This window comes from Chiloscyllium plagiosum, unplaced genomic scaffold (genome assembly GCF_037043375.1).
Source record: "Chiloscyllium plagiosum isolate Xiang-an unplaced genomic scaffold, Cpla_swu_hap1 HiC_scaffold_37, whole genome shotgun sequence".
Lineage (NCBI taxonomy): Eukaryota > Metazoa > Chordata > Chondrichthyes > Orectolobiformes > Hemiscylliidae > Chiloscyllium > Chiloscyllium plagiosum.
The window spans coordinates 15,410,111-15,434,028 of record NW_028270175.1 but is presented as its reverse complement, the minus strand read 5'-3'; the positions used below and the strand labels follow the sequence as shown (position 1 = coordinate 15,434,028).

The 23,918-nt window shown below is 38.4% G+C and overlaps 1 protein-coding gene across 4 annotated transcripts in view; it reads right to left on the bottom strand.

The window, feature by feature from the left end:
* Positions 1-23,918, bottom strand: part of prkcz (protein kinase C, zeta) — a 431,548-nt gene that overhangs the window by 334,723 nt on the left and 72,907 nt on the right. For 3 of the 4 annotated variants that reach the window (XM_087980378.1, XM_087980379.1, XM_087980380.1), the window contains exons 3-4: positions 22,872-22,961; positions 21,276-21,326 (exon numbers count right to left, since the gene is read on the bottom strand). The exons of the other annotated variant lie outside the window; for it this stretch is intronic. In XM_087980378.1, the coding sequence (XP_087836504.1) occupies positions 21,276-21,326; positions 22,872-22,961 (141 nt within the window). The remainder of the gene's footprint in view (positions 1-21,275; positions 21,327-22,871; positions 22,962-23,918) is intronic. 4 annotated transcript variants of the gene reach the window in all.

The following is a 23,918-nucleotide window of genomic DNA, read 5'->3' as shown; positions in this document are numbered from 1 at the left end:
TCATTGTTTTTACCTTTTAACTCACCTAACCTGTCCAAGTCACCCTGTAATCTCCTAACACCCTCCTCACATTTCACCCTGCCACCCAGCTTAGTATCATCAGCAATTTGCTAATGTTATTACTAATACCATCTTCTACATCATTAACATATATTGTAAAAAGCTACGGTCCCAGCACTGATCCCTGCGGTACCCCACTGGTCACTGCCTGCCATTCCGAAATGGAGCCGTTTATCACTACTTTGTTTCCTATCAGCCAACCAACTTTCAATCCAAGTTAGTACTTTGCCCCCAATACCATGCACCCTAAATTTTGCTCACTAATCTCAAATGTGGGACTTTATCAAAAACTTTCTGAAAGTCCAGGTACATTACATCTACTGGATCTCCCTCATCCATCTTCAGAGTTACATCCTCAAAAAATTCCAGAAGATTAGTCAAACATGATTTCCCCTTCATAAATCCATGCTGACTCTGACCTATCCTGTTACTACTATCCAGATGTGTCGTAATTTCATCCTTTATAATAGACTCCAGCATCTTTCCCACTGATGTCAGACTAACTTTGTCTATTTATCCTATCCATGCTACTCATGATTTTTGTAAACCTATACAAGATCACCCCTCAGCCTCCAATGCTCCAGGGAAAACCACCCCAGCCTGTTCAGTTTCTCCCTATAGCTCAGATCCTCCAACCCTGGCAACATCCTTGTAAATCTTTTCTGAACCCTTCCAAGTTTCACAACATCATTACGATAGGAAGGAGACCAGAACTGCACACAATATTTCAAAACTAGCCTCACTGATGCCCTGTACAGCCGCAACATGACCTCCTAACTCCTGCACTCAATACTCTGACCAATAAAGGAAAGCATACCAAATATATTCTTCACTATCCTAGCTACCTGTGACTCCACTTTCAAGGAGCTATAAACCTACACTCCAAGGTCTCTTTGTTCAGCAACACTCTTAGGACCTTACCATTAAGTGTATAAGTCCTGCTAAGATTTGCTTTTGCAAAATGCAGCACCCCACATTTATCTAAATTAAATTTACTGTCACAAAGATACATTTCCAAGGACTGGATGATAAAAGAGTTACTTTTTTGATATGCAATAATGTAGATTTTAATAGTAATTCTTCTGTAGATCACAAAGTAATTCCATATATTAATCAAACGGTACAATAATAGAGTTGTAATTTATTAGAAAAACTGTACAATTTCCTGCTTTAAGATTACAAAGAAAATGACCTCACAGCCGCATAAAACCAACTTCTATGCACATAGAAATATACCAGGACAAAAACTATAATTATTACATTCTTATCCACTATCAAATGATAATAATCTTATTAAACTTTACAGACCCCATTAGTTAGCTATTGCAAGACAGAATTTCACATGCTGCGCACAATTATCTTCTTTCTAAAAGAGCTTATCAACATTTAGTCCATGCAGTACTAAGAGAATCAATTCTCAAACTGAATACTGTCCATGCCTACTTACAAAAGTAATGTAAGAAATCAATAAAAACATACAAAATACTCCAAATTAAAGGTAAAAATTGATCTTTAAAATTGGAATGCACAATATAAAACATGGGCAAAAGGTGAGGGGAAAATTGCAATTACCTTCAGCAATGCAGTGAATGAAAACAGAATTAGACAAAATTGTTATGAAGCAAAGTGATAAAGGCTGACAAACTGGAAACTTATTTTACATGAAAAACAAAAACAAAAATTGCTGCAAAAGTTCAGCAGGTCTGGCACCATCTGTCAAGAGAAATCAAAGTTCTCTCCACAGAAGCTGCCAGACCTGTTGAGCTTTTCTAGCAATTTTGGTTTTTGTTCCTTATTTTCCACATTTACAATTCTCAGTTTTAAAACTTACCTTACAAGTGTTTATGGTGAAAGTTCAAGATATCTAAATAAATTTAATTTCTAGAAGTCAAAGACTCTCAACCACATTTGTAATCAGATACAATTCAAAGTCATATAAACCACTGACAAATAGTTTCAAGTTTTTTAACCAAATACAAGTAACGCTGAAGGAGAGAACAAACATTGCAAATCAGAGCATCCTACAGATAGTTTATAATGAACAGATTAGAATAATCCTATGCAACCTGCTTTGTTTAAATCAAGTCCTTCCTGCAAAATCAACAACTTGTGTCAACTTTACAGATACAACCAGCATCTTCAAGGGGCTAACTGCCAAGTATTAACAAATAGCTGTCCAGGTGTAATGTTAAAGATTAAATAGGAATATCTCTCTGGACATTAATGTAATATTAAAGAGTTAGACTGCAAAGCTGAACATTCTGGAACTGAGTGGGGGTGACATTCTGTCTCTCAGATAGCATGCAGGAATGTGGATGACTATCCATTGTAATTCACACTTCACTTAGACAGTTGTTTGCTACTACTCTCCTGCCATTATCAACTTAAAGTATGATTCAATCTCTTCCATTGAGAAACGCTTTCTAGCCGTCCCCTGAAGTGAGGTATGTTGCACCTGCATTGTCGGGGGGAGGGGGGAAAATAGTCTGCAGGATGATTCCCCAGGATTAGGGCATCAGCATTTGCCTCATCTCCAAGGAAGATCTCATCCTGCCATTGTACCTGGGGTAACATGTGACTGAGTGACTGGGGGGTTGTCATGAGTGGCATGTGACTATGGGGAGTGGCTCGAGTATCTGTACAAAGGGCATGAGTTTTCTTTGTTCAGTGCCTCACTTAGACTCTACCTTGCACGCTTGCTTTTTTTTTGGCGGGGGGGTCACATAGCTCATACAAGCTTAAAGTAACTGTTTGCAGAAGTTGGTGTGCGCGAATTGCATCCCGTGGGTGAAACCACAGGAAAAGAACCTAACACAGAGGTCAAAATGATGATTTTCTTTTAATATCTTTCAGACATTCTCAAGGGCTTTTTTTTTTAGTTTCAGGGCTACTTGTAAAATTTTTACTAACTCCTTTATGATGAAATCTTGTGGTGACATTATCTTCTGTATTTGTGGGGATTTTATTCTTTACAAAGGCAAGATAGCATAATTACCAAACAACTATAATACATATACATTATAGAAATGCTTTAACATCGAAATCTATAAGATCATTTCATTCATTTATAATATTACCCATACTCTGTTCTCAAAGTGGGATCATGCACATATTGTAATCACCCCCTTCTCTCCTAGCACTCTCAGTATCCAGTCCTTGATTCAAGCCATGTACTTGATCTTCTGCACAAACAACATTATCGATCAAAAGGTCCCTTAATTTGGGATTAGCAACATGCTTTTCTTGAATTAATTCATGTGTGAGAGTTCAATCAGCAAGTTTCCTTGATGGTTCAATCATGAGTGCTATGAAGCATTAGCTGAAGTTTTAGTTTCAGCCCCTATGCAGTGCGAGTATTTTCTTTTTAATTCATTCAAAGGATGCAGGGAATTGCTGATTAGGTCAGCACTCATGGCTCATCCCTAATCATCTTTGACAAGGTGGCAGTGTGCTGTTTGAACCACTGCAGTTCTTGGAATGCAGCAACATTGTTGGGAATGAAAATTCCAGGAATTTGACACCATGACACTAAAGGAACTGCTATATATTTTTAAGACAAGCTGGTGAGTGGCTTGAAGAAAAACTTGCAGATGACAGTATTTCCATCTACTTGCTATCTTTGTCCTCCTTGATCATTTATTTTAAAGAGGCCGTTGAAAGAGCTTGTTGAGTTATTGCAGGAAATCTTGTTGATGGTACACACTGCTGCCACTGTGCAAGAGTGGTGAAGGCTGTCCATGTTGAAGGTGCCAAAATGGGATACCAATGAAGCATGTTGCTTTATGCTGGATGATATCAAGTTTAAGTTTTATTGGAGCTGCATCCACCCAGGCAATAGCTTAGTATTCCATCAGACTCCTGGCTGGTTCATTGTAGACAGTACACAACCATTTGGGTCTCAGGAGATGAGTTACCGGTACACAATTCTTATGCCCTAACTCATTCTTGTAGCCACAGAATGTATATGACTAGTCCAGTGCAGTTATTGATCAAGAGTAATCATTCGGGTGTTGATAAGGAAGGGAGTCAGTGATTCAGCTTGATGGCAATGGTAGCGTGGGAGATATGTCAGACAATGAGAGTATAGATTATGGATAAATACAATTTCACTGTTTCTAATGACCCATAATACCTCATGGATGCTCAATTTTCAGTTGCTACAACTGCCCTAAGTCCATACCATTTAGCACAGTGGTCATACCATATGATTGAAGGTATCCTCACTGTGAAGACTCGACTTGGTCTCCACAATAATTATAATCAATACTGTTCTGGGCAGATGTATCTGCAAGAGTTAGATTGGTGAGAACTAGATCAATTTTTCTCTGCCTCTTGCTGGTTTGGGTGCCAGCTGTTGCAGACCCAGTTTAGCAATCATGTCTTTTTGAACTCAGTCAGCTCCATCACTGAGACATTCAGAAATGAAGTCCCTCACTCAGCCTAAGTATGGTGCTTTGGCCACTATAGGTGCTTCCTTGAAGTGATGCTCAATATGGATTAGTGCTGATTCAATTAATTGCCTGGCGTGTAGGTGGGGCTGCTCTAAAGTGGTTTGCTTAAGGATGTTTCAGCTGCAGAAAGACCTGGTCAACATCCACACTGAGGTAATAATTGGCAAGTAACATTCTTGCCACACAAGTGCCAAGCCATGACCATCAAATCATTCCCCCTTGAAGTTCTATGGCATGCATATTGTTGAATCCCTCATTACCACATGGACACTACAGCTGACCAGCAACTGAACTCTAGCAACCATATACAGTGAATACAAAAACAGGTTGGAAGCTCAGACTGGACAGTTCGGAATATCATGCTTACAGCTCAAGGACTACAATGATTTATGAAGGTGGCTCACCACTTTTTCAAGGGCAATTAGACATTATAAATATTAGCCTCACCTATGACACTCACATTCCATCAGCAAACAAAACGTTTTCTTGTAACTAACTCACCTCTTATCCCCAGTGTCTGTTCACCATCTTTAAACATAAATAAGGTGTACAATAGATGAATCTCCAGTTGTTTTGATGGCTTAGTCTTTAATAATACTTTCAACAAGTTCAAAATCTTTTGGAACTAAACAACCTTGCTAAAACAGCACTTGATTCACGCCCTACCACACCTCTCACTCAGCATTTAGTACTGCTACCAGCAAGACAATGGCAGAAGTGAGTACACTCTACAAAGATGTACTGCAACAAGTTACCAAGGCAAGGCTCCTTCGACAACATTTACCTTACAGAAGAACAAGAGCAGTAGATACATGAGAATGTCATGACCTGCTAGTCCTCATCCAAGTCATCCACCATTCTGACTTTGAATAAATTTTTTTTGTAGTTCACTGATGCTAGATTAAAATCCTAAAACTCCTTCAAAAAACACATTGTAGGTCTCCCTATAGCTCGAGAACTAAAGCTCAAGAAGGCAAACTACCATTTTTTTTAATGCATAATAAAAGCCAATCTGATCAGCCATCCCTACTGCCCATGAACAAATATGAAAATGACAGTGAGCCGAGAGAAAACTCATTTGTTGACAAACTTTAATATTCCAATTAGAAAATATCATGGTATTAAGTGCCACAAAACAAAATTTTAACATATAAAGGGCAACTGCAATTTTGACAATTCATTGACAAATATAATTATATCTCTTATTTAAACTGTGCTGTATCTTTGGTCAAGTAGAGTGCAATGAGCTCCATCAAATTATATGCTAACATGTAATCTGTACTGAAGACCTAGGAAATGCATTTACTATCAAGTAGTTTTGAAGGTTATACGAATTACACATCAAAACATCTATACTACTAGACTGCTCTTTCCTAAAGGAGTGCACTGTTAAATTTTCTTATTGTAAAGACAGTCAATTCATGTCAGCCATCACTTAAGCAGACCTTATGCATTTAGTAGTTCTGCATATTACAGGAATTTTCTTAAACCAAAAATTCTCCTCTATTTTCCATGAAGTTCGATGAATAGATGAAATTATACAATCTGGCACAAAATATGCCAATTTACTCAGTTATGAAAACTTTGATCTGCAACCCAAGAGAGTCAAGTAATCATTAGAATATGCTTAAACAAAAGGATGAAATTATCTTTCATCAAGTTTTGAGCATGAAATGTAAAATTACCACCACTGCGATCCAGTCACATCTGATGGTTTGTCCAGACAACAAAACAAAACTGTACATATATCTATTAAAAACACAACTGTTTGTTCAGTTTGTTCAGCCATCTGCACTTGTCAGGAAGATTTTATTCCCCCCCACAGCGCACACCAGGATGTAGCAAATGAGTCAAGACAAGCATCCAACCCAGGTTCAGGGCTAAGAGCAGTCAACAGCTGATTGATATAACAGTGAGAGGTTGTATTCTCATGTCAGTTCTTCAGCGATCAACACAAACTCAGGCCAGCATTTTTAGTAACTGTTAACCTATGTTTACTGTTAGCCTTACTGCTGCTTACACCATATGAAATGGAAAGTTCTGAGCTGGACAGTGTCCAACTTCTTATTAGAACACTGACACACGACCAGAGGTTACAGCTTGTGAAATTATTGCTTACTCAGATATCCGACATAATCACCAAATACATCACTGCAAGGAGTGTAACCAGATTTTCTTCTTTTTGCTTAGCATGAAGTCACACTACACTTCAAATTTAATGGCTGTCTGCCTCAGCCACTTGGTACTTGCTTTGTTACAATGGACACCCAGTAAACAAGACAAATCCAGTCTAAAAGAGATGAACTGCTAAATGAAAATGTGCACACTCATTAAATCTCAAAATTCAGGAAATTCAATATTTTAATTGAAAATTTCATTTTTAAAAAACATTTTATGTAAAATAATACTGATGAATCATATCGCCAGCTGCACAAAATGTAATTCCAGTCTCAAGTGGAAAGGAATGAGTAAAGATATGCCTACACATTGATAAGAACAAAAATATGACTATGTGCAAAGCTAGAATTCTAGGGTAGAAACTCTGATTTCAAACCATTATATTAATAGGACACATCACTCAATAACCTTATAACACAAATTTAATGTTTAAAATTCCACAAAGCTACAAAATCTAATTCTTTGCAGTCCACATAATAAGAAAGATGAAAACAAAAACTGAATAGTGAAAACAAATAAACTGGTTCAGTAATATAATTTCATCAGTAAATTATTCAATTCATTCAAACAACTTGATTGACTCTTAGTGCCCACAGGACAACGAAGAGTGGTCAGTAGGTTTCCAAAATGATCCACCCTTCAATAGCAATTCTTAGATAAAATTAAAACACTGCTTAAATATTAACGAGGAATACACCTGAACATAAACATGAGAATAGTTTATGATATGCATTTAGAAACAGGTCAGTTTCTCCAGCCTATTCCATTAAAATCAATCAAATTATGTTTGATCTCTAATACCTTAATGGCATTTCCAACAAACTTTTACTGATTATTTCTAAATCCCTTGGTCCCCCCCAAAAAATATGGCTGTGATTTGAAATGAGAATTATTTAGGGATGACATGTAATAATTAAAAATAAACAGTTGGTATTTATTCAACTTCGCTCTCATTCAAACAAATCAAAGTAACTTATTATTTGTTTACCCATAGCTTGCAACTTTATAAGAACAGGAACACAAAAATCAACACAGCAGGAAGCCATTCACTCCTTTGGGCGTGCTCCACCATTCAATAAAAGTATGGGTCATCTGATTGAGGCATCAATTCAACTTCCCTGTCCACCTGGTATTGCTGTTTGGAGAACAAAATTTCAGACATTTATAATGCTCTGAGAAAAATAATTTCTCCTAATGTCCATGAGTTAGGAAACTTACATTTGAACCACGTCACTCAATTCTAATCTCTCCCAGCAGAAGAAACATCTCACCAACTACGCTGTCAATTCCTCTTAGGATCTGACATTTACCAACAAAGCTCACATGCATTTTCTGAAACTCTGATAAAGTCCCAAACTGTCTTTGTGAGACAATCCATTCACTCAAGGAATCAGTGAAATGGAGCACTTCAAAAGCAACTATATCTGCTCTTTCATAAGGTGCTTTGTGAAACATGATTGGTCATCTTTCAAAAGAGAGGATATAATTGCTTTTGAAGTGTTCCATTGACTGTTTCCTGGGGTGAATGGGTTGTTTCATAAAGACAAACTGTTGTTTGCTGGAGAGTCAGGTCCAAAAGTTAATTTCAGATTAGTTCTTGATCAAAGAGCTCCACAGATGCATTGACTCTAGAGAACCCATCAGCACAAAGAAATGACAGGTTAACAGGGCCTTATTGGGAGGCAACTAGTCCTACAGGGAGGGCATAGAATTTGAATTGGCTTTGGAATGGTGTTTGAGGAGGAGGAGGAGTTTGGTTATTAATTCTACAGCACGTCTAACCTCCCAATCATCTATTGGAGGTTCAGAAAATAGAAACTAAGTACTATACTGCAATTTCTACACAAAGATAGTGAAGCAAGTAGTCATGAGGGCCTACAAAGGCATTTTGAACGATTAAGTGTTACGACATAAAGACAAACAGCCCAAATCAAATCAGCCTCCCTACCTCTTGTGAAATGAGAAGGTGGCACTGATGGACATCTTTGGAAAATCAAGAAATATTAATATGCGCTCATGGAACATTGCATTATGAAAACTGCTCAAGTAATCTAGCTAATTTTGTTATTTTCATTTTTTGTAATTTATCCCTCAACTGTGTTTGTCTGTCTGTCTTTTGAGAGAGCAGGGCTGATAAAGGTTATTAGGTTTAAAACAGACATTAATTACCATGACATTGTTGTTTAATTTTGTTCCACTAAAGTTACTCTTTAGTAAGGTAATTTCTAATTTTTTTGTTTTAAAATACAAACCCAAATGAAATTGATTGACAAAGTTTGGGATTGGTTATTCAGAAGGTACCATTAGGAAACACTGGAGTGAGTTTTGAGGACAAAAATTTTAATTCTACTGTGTTGCGAACGCAGATGCAGGGAGGCCGATTTGATTCGGCTGTCTGTCTTTATGTCGTAACACTTAATCTAGCAAAATGCCTTTGTAGGCCCTCATGATGACTTACTTCACTATCTGTGTGTCATGTACAAATTTAGTTAACACAAGACCATAAGATACAGGAACAGAATTAAAGTAATTGGCCCATCTAGACCACTGTGCCATTCAATCCTGGCTGATACATTTCTCTCCCCATAATCTTTGATCCTTTTACTCATCTAGAACCTATCTGCCTTAAGTCCACTCAATAAATTGTCCTCCACAGTCTTCTGTAGCAATGAGTTTCACAGTGTCACCACTCCCTGGATGAAGAAATTTTGCCTCATCTCAGTTCTAAAGGGTCATCCCTTCACTCTGAGGTGGTGCCCACAGGTCCATATCTCTCCGTGTAGTGGAAAAGATCTTGTCCACATCCATGATCCGTATTCTAAGTTTGAATAGATTGTAGCCTCCTCCCGACAGCCTTCTAAATTCCATAGAGTACATAACCAGAGTGCTTAACTGGTCCTCATATAACAAAGCTGAAATACATACAGCCCCCTCTGTGAAATCAAAAGTTTAACAGTTAAGATCACAGCATTACGAACACAATGATTAACCCTACTCTCTGCTTCCTGTTAGTCAACCAAATACTCTGTCCAGCCAAGTATGTTGCGCCAGATGCCACAAACTCTTATTTTGTGAAGTAACACTTAATGCAGTCACTTTTGGAATGCCTTTTGGAAATTCATGTAAACCACAGTGATAGGTTCCCATTAGTGATAATGTCCACTTAGCTTCTGGCTGCCTCAAAAGAACTGCAATAAATTTGTTAAACACTATTTTCACATGGGGTGCATGGTGGCTCAGAGGTTAGGACTGCTGCCTCACAATGCCAGGGACCTGGGTTCAATCCCAACCTCAGGCGACTGTCTATGTGGAGTTTGCACATTCTCTCAGTGTCTGCGTGGGTTTCCTCCGGGTGCTCCAGTTTCCTCCCACAGTCCAAAGATGTCCAGGTTAGGTGAATTGGACATGCTAAATTGCCCATAGTGTTCAGGGATGTGTAGGTTGGGTGCATTAGGCAGGGGTAAATATAGCATAATGGGGTAGAGGAATGCATCTGGGTGGGTTACTCTTCAGAGGGTCGGTGTGGCCCTGTTGGGCCAAAGGGCCTATTTCCACACTGTAGGGATTCCATATTTAAAAAATTCCCAAAACCACATTGACTCTTTCTAATTGTATTATGGTTTTCTAAATGTCTTGCAGTTGCCAGCTACTAATGAATTGGACAACTTCCTTCTGAAAAACATTAATCTAGCTGGCCTACAGCTTCCTGTATTATGTTTCTCTCATTTCTCAAATACAGCAGTCACAGTGGCCATATCACAACCTATCAGTACATTCCTATAACAGAAAAATTCAGAAAATTAGAAACAATGCATGGCTATTGCTGCAGCTACTACTTTTAATAGGAGAATAGTGGTCAACTGATTAGGGTTCTTTTACGGATCCTTTTTCGTAGCAATTGCAATCATTTTAGGTGTAGCCTTCCTTTTACTTCAGGATTTTGAAATACTGTTGGGGTTTAGTTTAGGCCTTTTCCAGTGAAGACAGATACTAGTTCAATGCTTTCTGCATTTCTGTGTTTCCCACTAAATTCTCAGGCTTACCTTTTAACTGGACCAACACTTACTTCATTTGCTTTATAAATACACGTAGAAACGCTTACTTTAAAAAAAGTTATTTATGGGATAAGGACATCATTGGCTACTCCAGCATCTATTTCCTATCCCCAATTGCTCAATTAAGAGGGCAGTTAAGAATCAACCACATTGCTGTGGATCTGAATTCGTATGTAGACACGACTAGTTAAGGATGGCAGTTTCTTTCCATAAAGAACATTAGTGAACCAGATGGGTTTTTCCAACAATGGATTTGTGGCCATTATTCGCCTCTTAATTCCAGACTTTTTTGTTTCAATTGAATTCAAATTCCACCATTTGCCATGGTGGGATTTGAACCTAGGTTCCCAGAACATTACCAGGGTCTCTGGATTAAAAGTCCAGCAATGAAAGTCATCGCCTTCCCCAAAACTGTTTTGACCCTTTTATTTAACTATCTTCCACCGTAATTTATCCCTCGTTATCTTTTGGCATTCTTTATTGGTTTTGATAATCTGTCCAACCTTCTAATCTTCACAATGCAGTATGCTTTCACTTTCAAATTGATAACCCTTAACTTGCTTTGTCAGCCTCAAATGACAAATCCTTCTCAGATTTTCTTTTACAACTTTTTTTCTTCCTTTTTGAATCTGCAAGTAATATAAAACATTCTTACATGTCTGCTACAGGTCCTCAACTTTGAAAGTAATTTATAAATTCATTTTAGCCTACCTTTTAGATTTAAGATAGTCTTTGTACCCTTAAACAGAATGAGACATTTTATCACGCTGTGATCACTATTGCTTAGAAATTCATTTGTTGTATAAAGGTAATTAATTAACCTCATTACACGTTACCAGGTATACAGTAAACTATCCCTGGAAAGTAGAAGAAAACAAAGCTGTCAGAAATTGTCCTGAATAAACTCAACTTTCAGACTACCTGACATGACCATTCATTAAATCTGGGTGCTTAAAATCACTCGTGGTAACTTTCTTGTAAGCCTCCATTATTTCTTCCCATTAGTAGGCTGGGGAATGACTTTCACATGTCATTTTTTACTTTTGCTATTCCTCATAACTATTCAAAAGGATTCATCATCTTAACCTTGTGAATGAGGTCATCTCTCACTGTAATACCACTCTCATCCTCAATTAACAGAGTGCAGCAATGAGTCACTATGAGATCCTTGATTGGAGTGGTTTACCTGGGCCCCTCAGGGAGGCCTGGCTGACAGATATAAACAGATTCAGAGAGTCGCCTCATTTTCAGAACTAGCTCTGACAGGCTCGTCAGAGCCCACTGGACTGTGCACTTGTAAATAAAGGGTGACTTGGTGATGGGGTACCTGCAGATACTTCAGTGGTGATGAGAGAAAACAGTACGCTCCTGAAGAAAATTTGCTTTCAACAGTCATCTTTAAGTTGGCATCATGCGGTGATTTGGGAAGCTTGACTCGTTCAATCCTGCCATCGAAGACTGGGCTGAGTATGTGGAAAGAATGCAATTTTTTCCCAAGTAAATGACATTGGGGCAAATGAAAAGCAATGAGAAATCCTTCTGACTGCTTACAGACTGGCACAGCATTTTCAATTTCTAGGAGCCTAATGTTCCCTGAGGAACCTGATACTAAAACAGTTCAAGAGTTGACAGGTTTAGTTAAGGAATATTACAACCCCAAAACCTCCTGCAATTCATTTTATTTGGCTGTTCGAGAACCAGGGAATCAGTATTGGGATTTTTGATGAGGTTAAGACGACATGTGATTTTAACCGTAAATGAGATCCTTCTCTTTCCATTTACAAAACCCTCCAAAATTTAATATTTGTACACAGAATGAAACTGCAGCAAGAATACAGCTAAACCTTGTGCAAAAAGCACAATGTGGTCCTTGAAAAAAGTCTGATACAAGTGCATTGATTTCATCAGTGCATTTCACCTTTGAATTGTCAAAGATTGCGTGTTATTGGTTCCATTCATCTTCACTCGTCGGTTTCATCTGAACAATCTTTTACATTAAATACCTAAATAAGACCATCTAAAAACAGCATAAATCACCAAGCTGCATAATCAATCTTAGCATCAGAAGGCAGAGATAACCACAGTCTGGACCAGAACATTTTGTTGTATCACTCAAGTTAAAAACAAAATCTAATTGTTAACATGCATAACTTAGAACATTCCACTACAATACAACAGAAAATGATTGTTATTTTCTCTTCAAAATGTGCTAGACATCAACAACAATATTTGTTGGGGTGGGGGGCGGTGTTGAAATGTAGATCTGCAGCACCTTGTATTGTATGCACGTTTCTTATAACAGCTACAATAAAATCAATTTGGATTCTCTATTAATATTGTATAGCCGTAATTGTTATCTGTACTTGGCATTTCAATAGATCATGGTGAAAATTTACTTACCAAATCGTTTGCTCAGATATACCAAGCTTAAAAGCAGTTTCTCTCAAGCATCTTTCAGTTATTAGAAAAATCAACTTGAAATGTTTAAGTTTCTCACCATTGACGCTACACATTTGTAGTTGTAGCAATGTCTTTCATGCAGAGCTCATTGCTTTTACAGAAAGCAATATCTGGCTGCAGATATTATAATTCAAAACAATCAGAATTCCACCATTGAGGTTTATCTCTAAAGTACCATACTGCAGCAATTCCATCACCAGCTCTTTATGCCATAAACATTTACTTTGTGACCTTAATCGGTGATCTGACATTAACAATCTCCTTCATTCATACAATTTTTTTGTGACCTCTTCAAAAACGTAATCCTTGCCATCACATGCTTTGCTGTACAGTCAGCAATTGTCCTTTTACCTCAACCTTGTCTTTAGGAACCCTTTTCCTTCAGTATGTCAACATTGCTTCCCTGTTTGCAAGTCTTGAAAAAAAATCTTAACTACTTCCAACTGTTAATTTTTTCCATTATATACTTACCCTGCTATTCAACTACCACTATTACTCACCAATTGTGCAGCTTTAAGATAGGTCTGCATGTACAAGTGTGATCTGAACTCAATTTCACAAAAAAAATTCAAAATAGAAGGCATATTTTATTAGTGCCAAGATGCTGGGAGGTGTAAGGAAAGGAAAATGAAAACAGATAAAATACTTACAAGTTTAATAGGTGTTAACAACCCAACCTAATCAAGATATGCATGCTTAGAGAGACCCATTTTGGAAATGAATCCATGAAATCGCATAAGAGGAAACTATGCTATCTTAACACAAATAAAATATTAAGAAGGCCACAGCGGTTTTGATGTGTCTCTATTCTGGTTTTACCACGAGAACAGAATCCTCAAAACACAAGGTACAGTCCAACACTATAGCTCCGTTAAAAAAAAACAAGTTAAGAATTAAGAAATTAGCTCACATCATTAACAATACTGTTGTTGACAAAAATTAATTAGTTATGAAGCCACACAGTTATAAAGGTATGCAACACAGAAACAGACCCTTCGGTCCAACCAGTCCACAATAAACATAATCCCAAACAAATAAGTCCCACTTTCCTGCTCCTGGCCCATATCCCTCCAAACCTTTGCTATTCATGTACTTATCCAAATGTCTTTTAAACAATATAATTGTACTCGCATCCACCACTTCCTCAATAAGTTTATTTCACACACTAATCACTTCTAAAAAAAATTTGATCCCCATATCTTTTTAAAATCTCTCTCCTCTCACCTTGGAAATGTGCATCCTTGGGAAAGGACACCTACAATCAACCCTATGTATATTCTCATGATTTTGTAAACTTCAGTAAGGTAACTCCTCAACCTCCTACACTCCTGCAAACAAAGTCCCATCCTTTCTTTACAATCCAAACCTTCCATATCCAGCAACATCCTAGTAGATCTCTTTTGAACCATCTCGAGCTTAATAATATCCTTCCTATAACTGGGTGACCAGAACTCGACATAGTATTCCAGAACAGGCCTCACCAATGTCCTGTAAAACCTTAACATGACTTCCCAACTTGTATACTCCGAGGACTGAGCAATGAAGGTAAGCATGCTAAACACTTTTTTAAACCAGCCTATGTGTGATGCAAACATGAAAGAATTATGCACCTGAACCCCAGATCTCTCTGCTCTACAATACTACCCAAGGCCCAAACATTAATTGTACTCGTCCTACCTCTGTTTGTTTCAACAACTTGCATTTATCCAGATTGGGCTGAAAAATGGCAGATGGCGTACATTGACTGATTTGATCAAGATCCCTTCGTAATCTTAGAAAACCTTCTTCACTGTCTATTTTGGTGTTATCTACAAATTTACTCACCTTGCCTTCTATAATCGTCAACGAAATCATTTCTATAAATTACAAACAAAAGACAACCCAGAACCAATCCCTGTGAAACAAGATCTAAATACATTTAGAAGTGAGTTGACTTATTAACAATTGCCAGCATGGTTTTGTGCATAGATAGCTGCGCCTCATCAACTTCGTCTAGTGTTTTTGAGGAGGTGACAAAGATGATTGAGGGAAAAGTGGTTGACATTGTCTACATGGACTTCAGTAAAGCTTTTCACAAGGTTCCTCATGGCAGACTGGTACAAAAGGTCAAGTCACATGGTATCAGGGGTGATTGGCAAGATAAATACAGAACTGGCTTACTCATAGGAGACAGAGGATAGTGGTGGAAGGATGTTTTTCAGAATGGAAGGCTGTGACTAGTGGTGTTCCACTGGGATCAGTGCTGGGACCTCTGCTGATTGTGGTAGAGGTTTGGAAATGATTTGGAGGAAAGCGTAGCTGGTCTAATTACTAAGTTTTCAGATGAAACAAAGATTGGCGGATAGTGAGGAGGATTATCAGAGCATACAGACCAGTTGGAGGCATGGGCACAAAAATGGTAGATCAAGTTTAATTCAGACAAATGTGACATGATGCATTTGGAAGGTTAAGAACAGGTGGAAATTATCAAGTGAATAGCAGAACCTTGAGGAATATTAATATGCAGAGGGATCCAGGTGTGCAGGTCCACAGATTAATGAAGGTGGCAGCATAGGTAGATAAATGTAGTAAAAAAGGCTTATGACATGCTTACCTTCATTGGCAGGGACATTGAGAATAAGGATAGACATAAGGACAGCTTTATAGAACTTTAGTTAGGCCACACTTGGAATATTTTTTTTTAGATTACATTACAGTGTGGAAACAGGCCCTTCGGCCCAACAAGTCCACACCGACCCGCCGAAGCGAAACCCACCCATACCCATACATTTACCCCTTACCTAACACAACGGGCAATTTAGCATGGCCAATTCACCTGACCCTGCACATCTTTGGACTGTGGGAGGAAACCGGAGCACCCGGAGGAAACCCACGCAGACATGGGGAGAACGTGCAAACTCCACACAGTCAGCCGCCTGAGGCGGGAAGTGAACCCGGGTCTCAGGCGCTGTGAGGCAGCAGTGCTAACCACTGTGCCACCGTGCCGCCCAACTGTATTGTTTACAGTTGTGTCATCACACCACCATAAAGATATAGATACTTTGAAGATGGCATAGAAAAGGTTTACCAGGATGTTGCCTGGTATGGGGGATTTTAGCTAAGAAGGTTGGCTCGACTGGGTTTGTTTTCATTGGAATGCAAGAGGTTGAGGGGTAGAGGTTTAAAAGATTGTGAATGGCATGGAAAGTGTGTAAAGTAGGAGGCTTTTACCTGGGGTGGAGGAGTCAATTACCAGTGGACACAGGGTGGGGTGTGTGTGTGGTTTAAAAGAGATGTGCAAGGCAATGTTTTCACACAAAAGGATGGTGAGTGTCTGAGGAGCTGTCAGAGGTGGTACTGGAAGCAGGCACAATAGCAGCATTCGAGAAGCACCTGGATGAACACATGAGTAGGAAAGAATAGAGGGATACGGATCCTGTAAGCGAAACCAGTTTTAGTACTGAAGGGCAAAATATGTCAGCGCAAGCTTGTAGGGCCCAAAGGCCTGTTCCTGTGCTGCACTGCTCTTAGTTCTTAACACTGCTGGTGACAGGCCTCTAGTCTGAAAAACAACCCTCCACCATCAGTCTCTGTCTACTGCCGAACATTGGAATCTATTACAACTCTCAACTTGGTATAAAAATGTCTGATAACATTAAAGTACATAAGATACAAATCATCAATAATTCATAAAGATAAAGATTCTGTTAAAGGTGTAGTTGTTATCTCAGATGTTTCTGCATGCTCAGCTAGATACAAAATTATACCAAAATAATGTTGTGATGTAAAGTGCATGATTTATACTTAATAAAGTTGCACTCATCTTGGACTTTGAAATTTGAACCAATGGTATATGGGTATTATGCATCTGAAGGGGATTTAATGATTAACTTCTAGACAATTCTGTTGTCATTGTTTCTTTTAAAAGGGAAGTCTGAGAGAGTTTGTTTGGAGGTAAATGAGAATTCATTTCTTTTGGGAGAGTTAATGAATTAACTAAGTAAACAACACAATATATTAGCCTTTCAGGAAAAAAGAATTTGGACCTTTTTGGGGGCTTAGGGGAAGCACACATAGCTTGGGAAAAAATGTTTCAGTTTGGCTGTTTGCCTACGTCTTAACTGAAAGTGGACCTCGAAAACAGTTATCTTTGAGAAGAGGACGTAGGTTAGGACAGTTATTAAAGGGGTTACCTCAGTGTAGGAAGATTGATTTAAAAATTCAAGAAATAAAATGATAAAGTCTGACTCAGCTACATGATGTATCAAAGTAGTCAGAATCTCACAGCTAGGATTTAAGCCATAATCATGACAAACGAAAGTTGCAATAGAGAAAGGAATTATCTCCAGCATTAGAGTAATGTAATGGATCTTATTGGGACGAATGGGGTTGTATTCTTATCATGTCCTTCAAAATTCAACTTGTGTAACACATGTAAATAGTTGTATATTCATTTCTCTTGTTTTTTCAATTGTTAAACCTGTAAGTGCAGCTTTGCATGCTTGCATTTCAGCGAGACCCTTCGTTAAACCAACAGCCCCCAAAATAAATAAAAGGTATCAGGCCTAATTTCAGTTTGGAATCAGACTTGCCCAGTAATAATATCCAATAGGATCATAATATATTCAAATACAGTGGTATGCAAGATATACTTGAAAACTGCACCAAGTCCAGTTTTTCATCCATCAGTACTACAATACAGCAGAATCTTTCACAATTTTAAATTTGGTTAGTTCCAAAGAGATGCTTTAAAGTTGCACTGGAGTCTTTTTTTTGAGAAAACAAAAAGGATCAAGATGGCTCTATTCTTTATTAGACAGTGACTGCTTGATGGTAGCCTGTGCAAGCAAAGGCAATCACTAATCAGATTCATCAAAATTGTGCTTGAAACAGGGTTTCAAAGAGTTATTTTAATCACTCCCATTAATCTGCACTTGCAAACGAAGTTGGATGACATTATCGAGATGGTGCAAGTGTAATAATCTGCATTTGTAACTCATAGAAAGGCAACATACACAGAGCTTCAAGATAGTTGTAAAAGAAACCACGTTGTGAGGAAAAAAAAAAGAGCAAATCGAAGAACAATGCCACTCTGAGATGGACTGCAGCGGTTCAAGACGACAGCTCACCACCACCTTCTCAAGGGAAACTAGAGATGGGCAACAAATGCTGGCCAGCCAGTAACACCCATATCACACAAATGAATTTAAAAAATGAATTAAGATTTGAAATTTAATATTTCAATGAGTAAGAAGTCAGACTAGATCAACAGGAATCAAGTAATCAGCAAGCAGCACTTTATGTAGACCACCACCTATGGAGGAGACCTTTAGACAATTTAAATTTTACAAAGCAAAATGTTGAGTCTGCCATCAAGGTCAGCACTGGGAGTTATACATGCTGTCATCATTTCCACATGACAAGGGTTTAGGTAGAATGGAGGAACCAATTAAGGCTGAGGAGTGGTGGCATAGCAGTGATGATGCATTAGTGCTAGCTAGCATATGGGATTTAGAATAGATAGAGGAAAAATAGCACAAGGTAACAAGTGGTCTAGTTTAGTCTCAATGTGGCTGGAGAGATTGGCAGAGGCAACAGAACAACAATTTTGACAAGCTCTAAAGGAATAATGTCTGGTCTACTCTTGGAGAATAAAATACATGAGACATTTTTGCTGAAAAGTCAAGTTTGGTTGGCAGAGATGTAGAAGCATTCAAGCATTGACACGATTATCATATCGGATTTAGGCCCAGTTTGGGTTCCACCAGGGCCACTCTGCTCCTGACAGCCTTGGTCCAAACATGGAAAAACAAGCTGAGCCCCAGAGGTGAGGTGATCTTGACAACCCTTGAACATCAAGGCTGCATTTAACTGAATGGGGCATCAACAAGATCTAGCAAAACTGGATTCAGAGAGATTTGGGGAAAATTCTTAGTTGGAAGCATACCTGACACATAGGAAAATAGTTCTGGTTGTTGGTCAATCATCTCAGCTTTAGGCCATCTCTGCATGAGGTCCTCGGACTATTGACATTGACGTAATCGTTTTCAGCTGCTTCAATGACCATTCCTCCACCATAGGTCAGAAGTGGGGATGTTTGCCGATGATTACACAATGTTCAGCACCATTTGCGACTCCTCAGTCACTAAAGCAGTACATGTTCAAATGCAATATGATCTGGACATTATCAAGGCTTGGGCTGACAAATGGCAAGTAACATTTGCACCAAACGAATGCCAGGCTACGACCATTTCCAATAAGAGACAAATTAACCACCACCCTTCGATATTCAATGCTGTTACCATCACTTAACGTCCCATTATCAACATCCAGGGAATTACCATTGATCAGCAATTCAACTGAACTCACCATATAAATCCAGTGGCTATAACGACAGTCATAGGCTAGGAATACTGCAACAAATAACTCACCTCCTGACTCCCCAAACCCTGATCACCATCTAAAAGCCATATGTCAGGAACATGATGGATACTCACCATTTACCTGATGAGTGCCGTTCCAACAACATTCAAAAAGCCTTACACAATCCAGGATAAAGCAGCCCACTTGATTGGTACTCCCCCTATCAATGATGCTCAGTAGCAATAGTGCAAACTATCTGCAAAGATGCACTGCAGAATTTAAAGATCCTGAGACTAGGCCTTCCAAACCCACAATCACTTCCATTGACAAGGACAAAGCAAAGCAACAGATACATGGGAACACCACCACTTTCAAGTTCCCCTCAAAGCCACTCACCATCCTGATTTGGAAATATATCACCAGCACTTCACTGCAACTGGGTCAAAATCCAATAACTTCCTCCCTAAGGCCACGGTGGATTCACCAACAACGCATGGACTGCAGCAATTCAAGCACACAGCTCACAACCACCTTCAAGAGCAATGGGGTGGGGGCATATATGCTGGCCAGCCAGCATCACCCACATCCCACGATAAAATTATTATGAATTGGGAATTTGAAATCGAGTTTGAGTGCACCCAGGAACAGAACAAGACATGATGATTTGGAAAGGAGAAATGAATTACCCAGCTATATACTGGATAATTAGGAGATGGCTTTCTCAGAAACTCAAGCATTGCAAACAGTTTAGTCAATGCCTCATTCTGTACAGGAGCCCTATGCGCTGCTCTCAAACAACTTTTATTTTTGTTCACATGAATTAAGTATTCTTTGTGAAAATTTCTTCAAATTAGTGATATCGAGTTATTCACTCAGCATCAGAAGAGCTCTTCAAAGTGCAGCACCATGGTATTTTCTATCTGCAGTGATCAAGTCATGAAATTCCACTAATTAAGTAAGTATCAATGAGATTAAAATTATACCACATTTTAAACTTGGCTCTTGCATGCATTAGAAAGATAACCAAAACCAATAAAACTGAAGAGTTTACCTTTACTGGGAAGAGTTACATTTGATCAGATAGTTTTAAGACAAATTTAAACCAAACTCCCCAAGTTAAAACAAATGGATGATACTCATGATAAACACAGCCCCCCAAATTTCCTTATACATTAGTTCAGCTGTTGGCAGAACAAACACACTGCAGGACAGTTCTAAAACGATTACTGCAGCAGGATAATTCTGACATAAAAGTATTACATTACTTTGATAGAATCACAGAGACATAACCTTTGACCCAAAAAAATGCTTAAAACATACATTAGAATGCAATTTGCAAAAAGGTAATTCTGTAGAGCTCACAGTAGCCTAGTAGTCCATTAATCCAGAGAACAAAGCACAAGTGCCATTATCAGAAAATTTGAATTCTTGAATAAAAGCAACCACAATGTTCTCAGATCTTGTAAAAATTCATTTGATCTATTCATGTCCTGCAAAGAAAGCCTTTACCCAGTCTGGCCTGAGAATTTTATCCAAAACAACATTCGCAACTCTAGACTATCTTCCAGTTGTCTAGCAAGCTATTAAGTTGTACTAAACTGTTCAAGAATATGGTCCACCATTACATTCCTAAGCAAAAGGTGAAAATTCCAGCTGGCCCAACAGCCACTGGGAGAATTAATGTTAAGAGAAAAAAAGTCATTATCCACGAGATATAAATGATACTTACTATTCTCTCCAGGGCAGGGCATTCCTGGCTTTTCTGGAATGCTCGGGAAAACTGGGTAAAATGAGAAGGAGGAAAAGTATTTAAGACAAGCAATCAAAATCAACCAACTGGTGTTTTTGTAAATGCAAATAAAATTAATCTTTATTTAGTTGAGTTTGCCTAGAATTGGAAACCAGCCCTCACATGAATGGTAAATTAATTTACAATACTTTACACAATCATTACAGGCCGAGGTGAAATCTGGAATACATTAATTTCATAGCTGGACTCAAATTCTGGTGAACCGCTCTGTTCATTGCATACAGCAAGTAAACTCAAATTTATGATTTGATCTGTGTCAGTTCCAATTCCTGCATGCTGTCAACCATATATCATAAAACATTTGAGAAGTGTGGCAAATGCAGTGTTAGGGAGAAGTTATTCAGCTGTCATGGACCTTAAATGAATAAAGGATTTGTATATAACTAAAATACTTCCCAGGAAGAAAAAAATTCCAAATTAAAAATGAAAATGCTGCAGATGTTTTAAGGCAAACCAAAACAAAAATAGATGCACTGAAAACTATCACTTGTACTGGCTTCACCTCGAGCTCTCAGACTGCTAAAACATGTCAGATCTTTTTGACATGTACCAGAGTCTGTCAAACAGGTGGTCCATAGCAGACTGCTGCCCATTGAGGAAGTCTATCTAGGTCATGACTCAGGAGATAAAGGTTTATAGATTTCAAAGATTCTGCAAGGAGCTCTCTTCCAATGAAAGGACATTTCTCTCCCACTTTTACTTCCATTAGGTTCATGAGTGAGAATTGGTGAGGGAGGGAGTGGAATACACAAAATAAGGAGGGAAGGAGTGGAGGTGTGTGTGTGTGGGAAGAATGGAAGGTAGTTAGGTGAGGTGTGGGGGGAAGGGAAGGAGGTGGTGAGGGCATACATGTGTGGGAGAAAGGAGTCAGGTGTACTTTCATGGGAAGGAGGGAAATTATGAAGAGGCCAAAAAAAAGTTTTATTCTCTAGTTCTGCTGCTTGGCACTTCTTACATGGTAGATTTTATTAATTATCACGTTTACAATTTCACTTCCAACTGAGAGAAAAATGGAAACATGAAAATATTGCAGAAGCCTGTTGAAGAACAAAATGAGCATGAACAAAAAAAAAAAATGCTCTTCCAGGTGCCACAAGACAACATTGCCACCCTTGTACACATCTTCATTCAACCCATGTACTAAGAGGAAATGATACCCTGGGTTAAGATAGTCCCACTGCTGCCACATTGACATCAAAATTAAAATAGGCTGATGGTCTCCTAAATGCTTAAATTGAAAGAGGTTTTAAATTATACCGCAATACTAAGTTGTACTTCGAATATTAAAGGGATAGAATCTAATTGCCCTTCTGTAATTTCCTGCTTCTATCGCCAGAAGCTGTTGGCCTTCTCAACATATCTACCTTGATGTACAACTCTATATTTCTTTATTTAAATTATTGAATACATATGGTGGAAATCTGTGGCCCCCACTCTCATCACAATCTGCCAGAATACACCTTACAATTTTTTTTTCACAAAGATCCCTAATCAGTGTTCTAGAATACTACTAACCATGTAAATTGAGGCCTGATTCTCCATTCTGGTTATACAGACGGAATGCTTCCTCCAGTTCCATATGGGATGAAACTGTGCATGGGTCCCCTACAAACAAGAACAAAATCAAGTTAGTTGGACCCTTGCAAACTGGAAATATAGTAACAGCAATCTGTCAAAGGTTTTCTTCACTGCAGTAACAATCCAGAAAATCAACCACACCTCAATTGCAAAGTTCTCTGTTCAACAGATCTTTCAAACCATCCTGGATTCAGTGTTTAAATGGCTTTTACAGCTCCAAGAGCAGTAATTTGACAAGCTCCTTAAAAGAGGAGCCTTGGTTAGTCAAAGAAGCAAGCCTTTATTTAATTCACGGAAGTGACTGACTCACCACAGTTATGGCTCAGACGATCCTGTTTGAACTGCATGCACTTAATTGGAGTAGAACATACATTTAAACAATTCAGGTAATGCACTTCACACATACATTTACTTTGGGAACATTCCAGTGAGAAACAAAATAAAGCATTTACAAAATCAAGAACGATTATGCTTTTTGCTTATCACTATTCCAATGTATGACTGGATATCGATAACATAGCCAATGATGCTGCTAATCATATTTTATTTATCAGAAATGCCATTAGTCACTGCTGGATAATCAAATCATTCCAAAACTGAGATACTTCCATCTCAGACAAGAATTCTGATCCATTTCAACAAACGTCAGTCTCAGTCATCCAATTACACAAATTAATAAAATCCATAGTCTGCATTTTAGTTATATGTCTACTTTTTCTCTTATTCTCAAGTTGAGCAACTCCATAGTGAACCAGCACAAACATAGACACTACATCCTTTTTACAGTCTGGAAATCCCTAATTTTACCTGATCTCTGAATCGAAGCGGATTCAAGCAGAGTTGATATTTGGATGAAAGACTGCCTAGAATGTCAGGTGCAGCAAAACCCTATTTTTTGACCTGAAGTGTCAAGTCCCACCTGTTCCAGATGTATGCAATAGTATCTCTGAACAGGTTGATCAGCAAACATTCAGATACTACTCC